Source organism: Falco rusticolus, chromosome 6 (assembly GCF_015220075.1).
Source record: "Falco rusticolus isolate bFalRus1 chromosome 6, bFalRus1.pri, whole genome shotgun sequence".
In the NCBI taxonomy this organism is placed as follows: domain Eukaryota; kingdom Metazoa; phylum Chordata; class Aves; order Falconiformes; family Falconidae; genus Falco; species Falco rusticolus.
In genome coordinates this window covers 62,195,253-62,209,921 of record NC_051192.1, presented here as the reverse complement: position 1 = coordinate 62,209,921, position 14,669 = coordinate 62,195,253, and the positions used below count along the sequence as shown (strand labels likewise).

At 37.7% G+C, this 14,669-nt stretch overlaps 1 protein-coding gene across 2 annotated transcripts in view; it reads right to left on the bottom strand.

The window, feature by feature from the left end:
* The window catches only part of NOL10 (nucleolar protein 10), a 53,906-nt gene that overhangs the window by 13,941 nt on the left and 25,296 nt on the right, over positions 1-14,669 (bottom strand). For both annotated transcript variants that reach the window (XM_037392062.1, XM_037392063.1), the window contains one exon: positions 1,166-1,292. In XM_037392062.1, coding sequence (XP_037247959.1) covers positions 1,166-1,292 — 127 coding nt within the window. The remainder of the gene's footprint in view (positions 1-1,165; positions 1,293-14,669) is intronic.

The window sequence follows — 14,669 nt, the reverse complement described above, 5'->3', positions numbered from 1 at the left end:
ATTTTCCTCCCATGTATCTTCACAAAATTCCAAGACTGAGAAAAGGAAAAGCTTTTTGATAGCAAAATATCCTCTACAGACCCCAAATCTTTAGAAATGAAGAATTAACAAACTTCTTCTAAAACTAAATAGAGAAGAAAAAAAAAACCCAAACCAAAAAACAGAACCACTGAACCTCTCAGAAAGTAATGTCCCTAAAAATTGTTTTAACTGTTTCCAGGAAACAATCTTCCTGCACACTCCAAAACGAGAATACTCCAGCTAATGGCTAGTAATACAAAGAATTCATTGACATATGAAATACGAAATACCCTTAAGCTGGTTCTTCATTTGAAAGCTTGCTTGTATGGGGAAATGAATTTGACTAGGTCATAGTTAATTTAAAGCAGAGCTAAGTATTCCAAGTCAAGTCTCTGTGTAGATACTACTACATTGCCTTATTCCCTTACTAGTGGGATAGGGGTCTGGCAGGCTACATCGAGGCCATCATCTACTCTAGAACTCCTAATGCTGAAGATGCAGGTGCTTTGGATGACCTCCTCCTTGTATGGCCTCCTGCCAGGCCAAACCCAACTCCCATACTCTGAGGTAAATTAATTAAACTGGAGCAACACATTGCAATCAAAACATGTAACAGATGGAAAAGGACTAACTACCTTGTGAGAAGCATGCCTACCTTCTCTGCTGTAACTTTCAGCATTCCATTTCCTTGAAACTGTTTCTATTAGCCCTAGAATGATCTGTATTTTCTGGAAATTACTACATTCAAATAGGGTAGCCTTTGGCAGATTTTGCTATGAGTTCCAACGTACTATTTGAAGACCCCAAAAGTATTTTGAAAACTAAAACAACTTCTCTTCCTATGCCTTCCACTTAGTGTCTGAAAGTACACACACATTTCTAGACATATTACATCAGCAAATATCAATCACCTCCTTAGGATAAAAGTCTGAGAAACACAACTATCTACTGTTGCACTGGTTGGGAACCAAAGAACATAAAGCCATCAGTCTGGTATATTAATAACAAAGATGACTGGAATGAACTATTGTCAGTGAACTTCTAACTGTCCCCATACGTCACACTGGAATCACAAAACTTACATGTGTAGATGATCAAAAAATGAACAAGTCAGTCAGATGAAGAGGGTATTCAACTCTTTTACCTAAATTTTCAAGGTCTTTTCTGGTAACGAATTTGTAATCATCATAAACTGTGCTCTCTGGACTCTCTTCCAGCTCTTCAGTCAAGTTGTCTAAGAAGGAACACCATTTTGGGGCAGGTCCTAAAACCTGTGGGTATTATAAAAAGTTATTATATTTTATATCCTTACAGAAAAAAAAAACCAACCCTACAGTTAGGCTCTCTGCTACTGTGCTGTAATGGAATAACAAATGAACCCTTCTGAAATCAAACAGACCTTAAGAGCAACAGCCGTTAGAGAACACAATTAAACCTACTGCTTGCATTAACAATAAGGGGTACTATAGATTATTTAAGCATTTTAATTTAGGTCATTTATTTGAGACCAACAAGCTAGAGGTTTGAAGTTTAACTGTTTCAAGTTGTCCCAGTTCAATTGATTAATTTATCAAAAGCTCAGAGCCAAACATTATAGATGAAATTAACAGCACTAAAAAGCAACTAATCTGTAAAGCGCTATTGAATCTTGGAACTCATTAGGTTCACTATGCAATCACGTTAAATCCTATTCTGCCCTATTTGTTACAACTAAAACACCACAGGCATATTTAATGTATTTTTATTCAAGAATAAACACAGAGTGTATGAACAGACAATGAGAAATACTAAAAAACTTGCATATTTCCACCATGAGGCAAAGGATTTATTTGAACAATATTATGTTGCACTACTAATGTACTTTTCCATATAAGCTTCCTCCAATTTCCCAAGTTAACAAATTAGCTCCCTTCACTCTTCCCTCCCGCTGTTCGGATTGAAATTCCTCTCTATCCTGATGCATGCACCCGTACTCAACTGTTCCAGTACTATTATTTTAGTAGGCGAGTTAGCTGAACGGAAAAATCCAACACTATAGTTTTCCCTCTAGAGCCAATCAGCTGATGTTTTAGAATGTGAAGTGGCCAGTTAACCCTAAGGCTTCTAACTTGTTTGCCAGAAACACACATTAAAAATTCTGCAGTCAACATGACCATAGGAATGGTTGTGATTCAACAACATTTTAAGATCTTCTTTGATTACAGAGGCAAGTAGAAGTGATTTCATATATATATAAAATACATAAAATTTGTTTTAACATAATAGCGTGGTAACAGTACAAGACAGTGCTGTTCATTTAAAAAGCAGTGTGTTACTACTCATTCAAAAGTCTTCTTTTGAAGACAACTACACATAAAAATTGTAAAATTGTATTCTTGACCATAGTTATTCCACTAATAATCTAGACTGTAACACTCCAGAAATAATATTGTATTCTAGACCACTACCGTCTCTATATCAAGTATGACTTATCTTCACAAGGTATCAGCCCCACCTGAGAACTGTAACATGCCAAATGAAAAACCACACTTTTTCCACATTGCTGCCTTTTTTATTCCAATCAGTAAGAGCTTTCAAGGAAAGACGCAAGATGTCACTAACAGTACAGACTTTACCTACTTAATGAATCAACCAAATCCCTGTGTCTGCTCCAGTAATACACAGTTTAAACCCTATGTAACATTCAGATTGATTTCTTGTCAACACTGCAGAAGCTTGTGTCTTCATCTTATCTCCACCCAGATTTTTTTCAGTTATTTCCCCTAAAACCATTTTTTCAAATCTAAATGCCAAACTTTAATATTAATAAGAAAGCGGTCTAGACATATTAAATGTACCACTGGGTTTCATGCCATTCAATAAATCAGTTATCTGTGCTCCCTTACCAGACCATCAAAGTATAACTGGGATGGAGGAATCTTCTCTAAAGTTTACCTATAGTTTTGTTTTGGATGAAGCAGTTTCTCCTTTTTATAAAAAAACAAGTTGCTTGACTCACATCCATTCCCATTAAATAAAAAGTTCCCCTTCATTCCATCTTGCTGACACATCATGTAAAGATCCCTATCACTTCAATAAACCTTTTTCATCACTTCCATGTCTACGACACTCTCTGCTCCAGCCTTGCAAAGTGCTCATTACTCATCAGAACTCAGGCCAGTCCAACCAATTAGGGTAATCCCCCTATGGGATCTTGACTGGTGTAAATATTTGAATGAGTAACTAAAGCACAAGTCTCACAAATAAGAGAAAACAGTTTATCTGATCTTCAACTGTACCTCCACTCACTGTTCCAAGTATCCCTGCACTCAAAACTTGATATTGGGAGTAAAACCCTTCATGGCACTTAATCAGTGCCATAAAATACAAAGCCAAAAGATCCGATTATTCACTATACTCTGTGGAGTGAGTTGGATGACCGGCTGATAGAAAAGAAGGGGGGGGGGGGGGGGGGCGGGAAATGAGATAATTGACAGAAAAAAGCAGAATACCAGGGAAAAATAGGAAGCCCAACCATTATTCAAATTTCACATGTAAACTGACAAAAAGGAAAATCCTACAGACATGTCTGTGTATGTTTTATTGCCTTATTTCCCGCTCTCCCACCCTACTGAAACCACTTGTCTACCTATTCTAAGGACACCTTAGAAGCTTTGTATACTAAAATGGAACATTTTTTAAACCTTAGCAAGAAATTTTAAAATAGAAAAGGCAAACAACACCAGCCACAACAACAAAAATATAAACAAGAAATGTCCTTCTCTTGCAATAGTAACTCTTCACAGAATTTAATTGCCACTGCATTTTAGCTGCAGAGCCTAATGCTCCTCTGTCATTCACTGCCAACAACAGACACCCCAGGGTGGTGCCAAGAGCACTGTGAAATGGCAGGCTCTGCCACTGCCGTGCTCGGGTACAAATGCAACAGTTCAGAGAGCTGGTCTGCACCAGATTACTAAGGCTGAGGCAAATGGGTGAAACCTGTCTGTCCCTCCCAGTTCACGGGTTTCCATACAGCGGGTGCGCAGCAGCCAGGTAGGACCCCTCAGAGCTCCTGCCACCACCTCAGCCTGGAGTGCAGTCCCCACCAAAACCAGCAAAAATGCTGTGGAGTTGGGTGAGCTAATTAATACATTTATATATATATATAAAAATATATTGCCAATTTAGATTGGGAACATACAATTCTACCATATCCAAGGGAGAAAAATGCACTGGAATTCACAGCAAGAATAAGAAAATATTGTCGAGGTAGGTAATTGCATGCAACTAAACTGACAGATCTCATTTTTGCAATATGTAGCTATCTCTGAAAGTTTTACAAAAGTTGCACACAGGTAATGGGGAAAACCATTATTAAATGAGTGCACATCTACACTCTGCTTTTACTCAAATATTTCTTAGGATAAGAAACCAGACACCATCACCAACAGTGACTGAACCAGTATTTTTTTCTTTCTTTCACTATTCTACTCTCTCCTCCCCACCCAGCGCTCTCCTCCTTAACTGACTGGACAAAGGACCAAAACACAGTTAACTTACATCGTGTCCCACCACCACACTGCAAGACAGAGCAGCGGCTGGGTCACACCAGGCAGGAGATGTACAGCCAGGGAGCATGGCTCTCTCCCCCCCACAGGTGGGGGGGCTTATCGCAGGGGGCTTCCTGCTGCAATACACAGGTAACAGAGACATCTCACCATTGCCTTTTGAGTCTTATACCAAACCACAAGAAGATTTGGACATTTTAATCATTAGTATCATGCCATCTTAATGCCATACTTCTGTTAGTACACATTAGAATTTCTTTTTTTAAAACTTTACACACAGAAAACACAAAATATGATGAGTAATCTAGCATGCAACTGAGCAGACAGAAGTGCAAGGCCAAACTGTTAAGGAAAAGGAAGAGAAAAACATTGGCAGAAAAATATTTTTTTAATATTGTAAAATAACTTCAAAAAACACAGTTCTTTGTATTCCATTTTATAAGACGTTTAACTGAATAGTCTCGTAGCATCAGAAATCTTGTATGGCACAGCTCTGCAATGCCCAATTCCTGAGCACTTCTGTAGAAAATATCATCCTGCCATTGGTCTGTAATTCCCCTGAAATTAATGAAGGCTAGGACAGAGTAGGTATTATTCTTAACCCAAAACAGATGTTCCTTATCTTCAATCTGGAACATCCGACCACACTTGCATTTTTAAAAGCCACTCAACAATTTGACAGCCAGCTCTGCAGAGTCCTTAGAGCCACAGACAAACTGTGTCTAATCCTAACTAGTATTAAACATGCTCAACAACTTAAAAAGAAGCCCAGGATGTGTAGAAGCTGTCTAGGGAGATGTCATGAGATTTAAATTAAACCTTTGAATGCGCATACAGACAAGTACTGTTAAGTATGTGTTTGAAGGTTTCAGGGACCATTTTTAGACGAGTGAACTGAACAGTTGCTCTTTTCTTCTCAGGGAGTCAAAACGGGTTGCAAAATGTATTTTTCAGGATGTTAAATAGTAAGTCCTTGGAAGATTTCATACAAAGCAGCGATAAACTCTTCAGCTGTAAATAAGATACACACCCAGCAGAAACTCCTCCCAACCTTCATTAATGTATTTTAGCAATGAAAAACATGCAAATGTTCACAGACAGTGTAAATCAGATTTTAAAATTATTAACTAGAATTTGCAAGGTTTACACTGCATGAATTCACTCTAGAAGACTAACAATGTATGTGGACATCATTCAACAAAACACTTCCAGAGGCTTTGGAAAGCATAAGTATTAACAGCCGTGGCTGTACAAAACTGCAACATGTGGTTTCACAGAAACTTTTCACAAAAATTAACACTGTAATGCCGTATCACGCATATCATAGTGTTGACCGAAATCAGGACACATAGTAATACAGTTAGTAACAAGTACAAAAATACATCATATCACTGCTCTTTCATAACATATTTTAGAAGTAAAGCCTTCTTTAAGAAACTCAAAAAGTACCTCTTTACAGATTTTGTTAGACAGTAAGACCTTTACCAGGTAACAAAAATGTATTAGTTAAATAATTCACTGCCATGCTATTGGAATAACGCTGACTACAACAAAAATAACATATTTTTAAAAGCCTTCAACAGAGCTCTGGGTACAGTGTATTGTGTAAAAATAAGGTAAGCATGTTAATAACTGTAAGGCAAGATCGGAACTGGCTAATGAAAACCTTATGCTGAAAGGAGTGTTACTGCACAAAAAGAAGTTTACAAGTGAAGCTCCAAGGCCTATCCTAGGAAATATTTTCAGTAACGACTGCCACATATGGTAGGAGAATGCCAGTAAAATTTGCTGATGACAAACTGTCAGATAAGAAGGGTCAAATTCTCTCAGGGAAAAAAAGCTACCTTGAAAACCAAAATGCTGGAAACGGGATGAAACGTATAGCTGACCACTATGAGCTGTAAAGAACAGAATAAGAAAAAAAGATAAAAAATGATCATAAGACAACAAAACAGTCATGTAAGGCCAGAATGACGACTCAGTGGAGTCATCTCGTACAACTCCAGGCAATAACGTTCAGGATACATGAATGCAAACTGTAGCAAGTACAGAGAAAGGCTGCTAGGGTGATTTCTGAAATGTTAATGCTTGCATAAGAATAAATACATGCAAAGTTTTCACAGTGACACTGTAAATTTGAAAAGTTAGCTAAGGTTCAGAGGAATGTGACTAAACTAACAGCCTTTTAATGGAGATGAGGAAGAAACAAACAACTAATTTTGATGAAATATGACACATTCATGGAAAAGATTATAGAATGTGATTGCCTGCAATAAGATGGGCCTGAACACCATGATCCCAGGAAGCTCCTCCATTCCTCTGTTCCCATTTAAAAAGAAAGAAAAACAAACCAAAGACTCCCACACTTAAAGCACTTCAAAGAGAGATTCTTTTGTAGATTATAATGTCTTTAAATATATTTTATACATATGAGTCAATGACTTCACATACATATTATTACTATTATTTGTCTCCTACAGATAAATAAAATCTTAGGGTTTTTTTGGGGGGGGGTAATAAAATGGCACAATAAAAAGCATTTTAAACTTAACAGGACACATTTGCTGGAGAAAGCAAATGCACATCTACGCATGCATATTCTCAGCTTCAATCACATCATTTAACAGGAGGAGAATACAGAAGGTCTCATGAGGGAGGAGAAAAAAAAATGAGTGATCCCCAGGGTGTGGACAGTGATTGAAATGTGCAATTGTGTTTTAAACATAATTGGCTCCCTAATTGCATAGTCAAGTTTAATTAATGCAATTACATGAGTAATTAATTACTATTCATTTTAAGAGTACTGTTTTCAATGTTTTGTTCTCTAATTTTAAGAATTAGACAGATCTCAATATGTAATAACTTTGAATAGTTTCCATCTATACGCATTGAAAAGGCACCTTGTTAACAGTCAAGGTTACATCAATTGTAACTGGTAACTCTCAAAAAACAGATGGATTATTTCTAGCTTGTAGACATGAAAAGCTGTGGCTCTCCGTTCTTGTTTCTATGCTTTTGGGCTTCAGTCATACCCAGCCCAAGAGATCAGCTGGTGTTAGAAGGGAGCTTTGGGATCGCATTACCTTGTTATGTTTCTATCTACAACATTTCCATATACAGTGTTTCCCTTAGCAACCAACGTGCTCCAAACAGTTTGTGATTTTGAGTTTCATTCTGCCATTTCCTTTCTCATCTACTTTCTTGCTATGAAAACTCTACAATCAACTTCAGTTGTGCCCTGTTAATCAGTAATTCCATTTAATTTACTGAATTCTTTACAATTTTTAGATTATCTAAATTAATGGGTGTTTGGAACAAACTTCAAACGAGACTGCCATGTATTTTCATTTTTCATAGTTTCACGCTTTTGTTCACCCTATGTTATATCGTGTAGATTTTATGCTTTTACAACCATCAAGTAGCTTACTGGAGTACAGCTATGAACAGGAGAGACTGAATAGCTTATTTTTCCTTCTCAGCATACTACTGACAGCAGTATTGCATTTGGTTTTAAGCCCACACACTCATAAATTTCACTGAACTATACAACGAATTGGCTCTTTCTTTCATCCTAACTCCAGCACATCCAGACAGTTTTGGCAGATTCATTAATCAGAGAGGTTGGTTTTCCTACCTTTCACTATGCTATGGAAGCTGCCAAATCAACAATTTGGAGGTTTTACTCCTTAGAGAGCATGTTAAAGGAAATGTTGCTTTTAAGATCTTCCCAGTGTTAAACAAAAAACTGCTGCAGGAACTTGCACACATCTTCTAGGAATGAGATACTAAATCTTTCAGCCCTAGTAGTTATCAGATAGTGAGTACTACTTTTTCTAATCCTAAGCAGTCTGGCTTTATAGTGTTGTTTTCTTAAAAATCTCATATTCTCTGATCTGACAGGTATTAGAGTCAGTTAACCAGTCACGGGTCTAAGCTCACTGTGTCTTCCTGGTGAAGCCACAATCTTTTGAAGGAGACAACAATCCCGTTGCTCAGAGTGTTGGGAAAAAAATGCCCTCTAATCGGAACAGCAAATAATTTTTCAGCAAAGAAAGTTACCTCTTAAAATTGTTAATAAAATTAGAATAGTTCTCTTCTTCAGGAAACATGAAGAAAAAGGGATACTTCTCACAAGACATCTGTAACTTAGCAGCTGTGGCATCAAAAGTAAGGAGTCCGATGCTTTCACCAATGTCCCTGTCATGTTCTGACATGCTGACATATATAAATGATAAACACTTGACACTATTGCTGTGGATCTTCTAATTTAGCAGACTCCCTACACATTTTGGTACATTAATGGTACTCCCTACACATTAATGGTCTTTAGACCATTGGAGCTGAGACAATTTGAGGTCAGAAAAATTGGTAGAAACTTAAGTACAAGAACTCACTACTTTCACACTAAATCAATTAATCAAATGAAGCTCAAGAGGCAAGAAGAGAGTGGCATCTCAAAGTATGTGTTATAAGCATGACAAGCTTCAAGCACTTTCCTGTAAATACAGCTGGAAGTGAATGAAAAGTTCCTGGAAGTCTCTTCTTACTCTATACAGCTTCTATAGCATATCTGCTGTAATAACAGAGGCACTTAGGCGTTACCTAAATACGGTGCAGTAAGTTCAGCTGAGACTGACTTCACAGGATTTATTTACCTGTGAACATCTGCTGATGGTCTGTTTCTTTATCCATGGAAACAAGGGAGCAGATCAGCAACCACATTTTACTTCAACCATCCACACCTCCCACTCCCTACCACATCTGACTGTGCCCTTACCAGTTCCTTCACATAGGCTCTGGTATTCGTTAAAACCTTCATAAGGCAAATTTACTGTCCAGTGACAATGCCACACAACCCACCCCTCACAAACCAAACACCTCCACACTTCGTATGAAGTCTAACAAGAAGAAAAAAAACCAACCCTATCCTATCATGATACTCTTCAAAGAATAAATCCCTCACGAAGCTTTCCCCCTGCATTTACAATTGTGACTGCAGGGGAGACCGACAAGGCAATGGCAAGTGGGTGCCTTCCCAGCCGCCTTGGCCTTTTTCTTACACAATGAGAGATCTCCTACACAGCTTGTACTTGTTCCAACATGGTCAGAAATCTGTGTCTCAAAACCTAATGGCATCTCTTGCAATACGAAGGCCATGGGCCATCAATGGACAAAACTTCCACTACTAATAGATATAAGAGTAATATGTGCATCGATTTTAGTACATACATAATAGCCTCTGACTGCAACCTAAATCACCAAGTAAGAAGAAGCAAGAATAAGACAGAAATGCAAAATCCCAGCTAGTCCCCTTCTCCATTTCTCTGATGGAACAGGAAAATTCCCAACTGTCACACCGTGTTGGGACTGACTTGTCTCTCATGCTGTTAAGTGGCCAGGAGCAACAGGGCTGTCACAGTACAAGCCAGGGGCCAAGGAACATTCAGAGCATAAATATCTTTACAGCCGTGAAAACTAAACTTACTGGAGTTCAGAGCATGACCTGCATTTTAGGGAAGTTTGAAGTATGCTACAGACATAAAGGTAACAGCAAATCCAGCTGTACGTCTGCCTTACATAACTGACAAGCTACCGGAAATCTAGGAACGTGTGAGCTTCTAGTAACTCCCTGCCATGGCAGCTTAATTGCTGTTTGCAAAGCTGGGAGGAAGGCTGCTCTGGGAGTTTATGCAACTACTGCCAGACAACACAAAGGGAAGGAAAGGCAACTACCTGTTGGGAACGTGCAACTCCTCCAGACAGATAACAAAGATAACCTCAGCATAAACCAATTTACTCTTTACAGAGCATGATGCTAAAGAGAAGAAATTTTATATAACTTATGACACAATTTTCTTTAAGTAGGAAACTTCTTTCAAATATATATTTGAAAGCTTTCACATATTTGATGGTTTTATTTATCTCTCAGGGTTGTGTGACAGAAATCTTAAATCCTCACAACTTTGTTACTGTTGCTGTATAAAACACTCTTAACTCACACTTCGTTCTCACAACGTTGAGTGCAGCACAGAAGATGACAACACAGATAAGCCACAAGAGTCACTTGCCTCTACTTTCAAATACAATGAAATAAAGACTTAGTTGAAATTATCACAGAGAAAATTCTCATGTGCTTTGTCTTTTCTGATCCAAAAGCTAAAAGACACACTAATTCTTATAACATGCTGATAGACCACAGTATAGTACAAAACTTCCTTTCAGCAATTACATCTTTCCGTTATCTGTGACTGCTTCTCTCTTCACTGACTGAAGTTGAGCAGCTGCACCTCTAAATTTTCAGAAACCAAGTGAAGAATAGATGGCCCAAAGGAAGGAACAAGTGCAACTTTAATAATAATAATAAAAAATATCTTTCAGATACTCAAGGCTTAATTTTTCCACCACTTAAAAAGGGGAGCATACTTCTCCCTCAAAACCTGTTTTGAGGGCCCCATACTACCAAGTGCTTAAGATACAGTCACAATGCTAAAAAAACATGTGAGTCTCAAATAGCAGAGCAATTACCTGGTATAATTCGGTAGAACTGCTTTTAAGAGTTTTCTCCTTTGGTCTATGAAAGGTATGATGCGAACTATAAGGAAGTATGGACTTAACAGTCAGCATACTGATATCTATTAAAAAACCAAAAAAATAAATGAAGAAGTGATGCCTATCATACTATCAGCCACAACAGCAGTAAGCAGGGATAATACATCTTCATAATCTATACATGAGGTTGAACTCCTACATCATCTGCACCAAAAAACATCTAAACCAAGTTTTACAGGAAGATCAGAAATTGTTTCCTGATTATCGCACGTTGTGTTTTCCTTCTATGTATGTGTGATAAGCGGTACAGTGTCTCTTAGCCAGTGCATGGGAAATGAAGGATATCCTTTGTTGGGAATAAGCCCAGCATGTTATTTTTCAATTTGAAAGTGTTTAGGTTAAAAGTAGGAAGCTCACATTTCTGTTTGTGAAGATAAACAATTTTTTTTCCTATGCTTGTAAATACTGTGAGACAGGTAAAGTTATCATTCACAACATACTTTTTATATTGTTTGCGCAGTTTTCTGTGTAAAGGCTTGGACTGTTCTGGCTAGAAAACACAGCTCTAAAAGACTGATATACCAAAACTGAGAATTAGCTTAAAGGCCAAAGATGCCCTCAAGCATCTCTTTGTTAATGGGAAGTTTTTTTCTTACAACACTTGGCAGCCCCAAAGCACAACTATGCTAGTTAACAACCCTGCTTTCCACTCATTTCACAGTTCTCAAAAACTGAGCAAACGAAGGCTAAGACCAACGTTTCCCATTCTACATCATAACTACTGTATTTTTATTTTACAACATTTTTTTCCCAGGGAATGAAACATTTTTCTACACCATATATTGCTTCAGGATAGAAAAGCTCTTAACACAATTCAGTTTCATGGCTGCTTTCCACTTGACCTAAAACTTCTTAGGTCAGGGCTGTACTGAATGAGATTAATAACTGTCTTCTAAAAAATACAGCCTCATCTTACTATCTTCCAGAAGACAGCTGAGGCAGCATTAATCCAGAATGACCAAATACTGCCAATAGGAAGACATGAAAACATCCCAAAAGAAATAAAAATCTCATGCTCTAGTCCTAATCTGTTCTATTATGCCAGCCATAAATACGAAAAGAATTGCATCATTTGCTTCATAGCTTTTGCCACGCAGAAGCCAAAAAACAGTTGAGAAGATCTTGCTTTAACTCCAACGGCACCTGTAAACAACATGAAGAGCACTGACTATACAGAACATTGGTCTTAAAGGTATGAACTATAAGGTGTGGATAGCTGTTTTTCTCCAATCATATCCCCACCACAAAAACTCAAGAGAAAAAAAGACAATTAGTAGAACCCAAAATAAAGAAAGGATGAGAAAGTCAGTCTTAAGAGTGATAAAACTGTTCTAAAAAGCTACGACCATAGAGCTAAGCGTGTCACACGTGAGAAACCACCCACATCTTTTCAAATTAAAAGTGACAGACTAATGACAGATATCTGGTCATCATAACTCCCTGTACAGAACTAGTGAGAGCAGTCACCAGGCTGAGAGAAAACACTAACCTATTTCAGATAAATGCTTATTCTGTCTGAGTGAACTGAACACAACCCTTTGGTCAATTCAGTCAGATGTAGGTTTAGAAGCAGCTAACCTGGAAGCCTACAATCAAACCAAAAGCATGTTCATCATTGATTTACAATCCAGAACTGTTCCAGACTAGTATCAAGAAATAAATACAGGGGGTGAACTAAGGTATTAAAAAACTGTCTTCACTTGTATTTCCTTCAGTACAAGTTCCCTCTACAGATTTGTTTCATCAAATACCCAGTGCATTAAATGAAAACATATAAGCTAGTAGAATTTGGTGCCTTAATCTCTGATTACATTATTTCAGGGTGAGCAACTAAAGAAAAAGTAGTTTGTTCTAAGTTTTTCTAAGAATTTTTTTCCGAATCTAAGGGAAGCATTTTTTTTATTTTTTTTTTTTTAAAGAATGAGCATTTCTGAGGCATATTCAAAACAAAAAGTACCAGGAATGTCTGGTTTAGTTGAAAAGCCACTCAATTTGAAGAGGATAAAATTCATAAATATTTCTAGCAATAAAGAGATCCAAATATCTGAAGCGGGTATTGTATTAGAAACCAGACCCATTATAAAGATATTCTTGGAGAAACTGAATCATTGAGTAGGCAAGAAATACTTGCCCTTGAAACATTTCCAGTTTATAACTCCAACAACCATGAACTAGGAGAGCGCTAGGATATCAAATTATTTTCCAAAACCACCTGAAATGAAGCCAGAGACGCTCCAGGATTTATTTTTTCTTAAAGAGCTTAATATCTTCGCTACACCAAAAGTACATTGCTTCTAGCCTCAACAGGGACTTTTCTGCCAAGATAGCAGGAAAGTAAAAAAATACAGAACACAGAATATTACACTCAATTAATTACACGCTTAATTGCTCTCTTCTTCCAACAGCCTAATGAACAGAGCAAGTTTCAGTTTCAGTATGTATATGCAGCCCAGAGTTTCAAGCCCAATAAAGGAGATGTGACTGATTTGAAATGTCTGTGCTAGGATCAGACATGTTCATATAACCAGTAGTAAACACTCAGAATAAATAACACCTCTGCCCCTTGCCTTCCACTCAGAGCATCCAGGAGCTAATACGTAGGGGGTTTTCTGTACAACCTGAAAAGAGAACACTGTATGTCATGGAAGCTGACAGACAGCCTCAATTAAACTTAAGAGAATCTGGTTCATCTTAGGTCCCAGGCCAGCAGACCACCAGGTATCAGTGGAGCTTCTTCCTCTCCTTACTTCTTTGGCCAGGACCTAGCTGCGCTACTGACTCAACTTAGTTTAAGCCAGTAGTCTGAAAAGTATCCCAAGGCACACAACAACTTTCATTTCAACCTTCCCGAGGCACACATCAAAGTGATATACTAGGAAGCCAGCTGGCAAGAAGCAGGTTCCAAATGTTTGCATAAACTTCAAGTTAACTATTAAACTGTTGGCAAACAGCCCTATTCCAGTCAGAGGCACTTGCCCTCATTAAAGCCCAACAAAATAAAACAAAAACAAAGTCTCTAAGCTAAGACACTCAAGATGTTACCTATGTAAAACAAACATTTCATTTCAACAGTCAGATTCAATTTGGCTTTTACTCACTGTCTGCACTGTGTACCTGCATAAGGCATCTTCTTGCCATTTAAAAGCAAACCTACCTGTCCTCTCTAGTAAACAAAAAACACCTTCTTTTCCCTGGTGGTGATTTATTTTTTTTTTAAGAAATACATAGTTCTCTCAGACATTCCTAATCTCAAATGTCATACCTATCTTGCTGAAAATTCTGCAGGAAAAGCTGACGCATGCCAATTCATTTACAGACAATATTATGATACCCGTTGTCAACTCTTTTATAATCCTGAAGTTCAAGAGACAGTCATTTTTTGGTTTTGCAATGGAAATTTAGCTTTGGCATTAACAATGGAGAGAATGGGCACATGTACACAGATAATTCAGTCAGACATGAGCTCAGTCAGACCCTACTCCAAGCTGG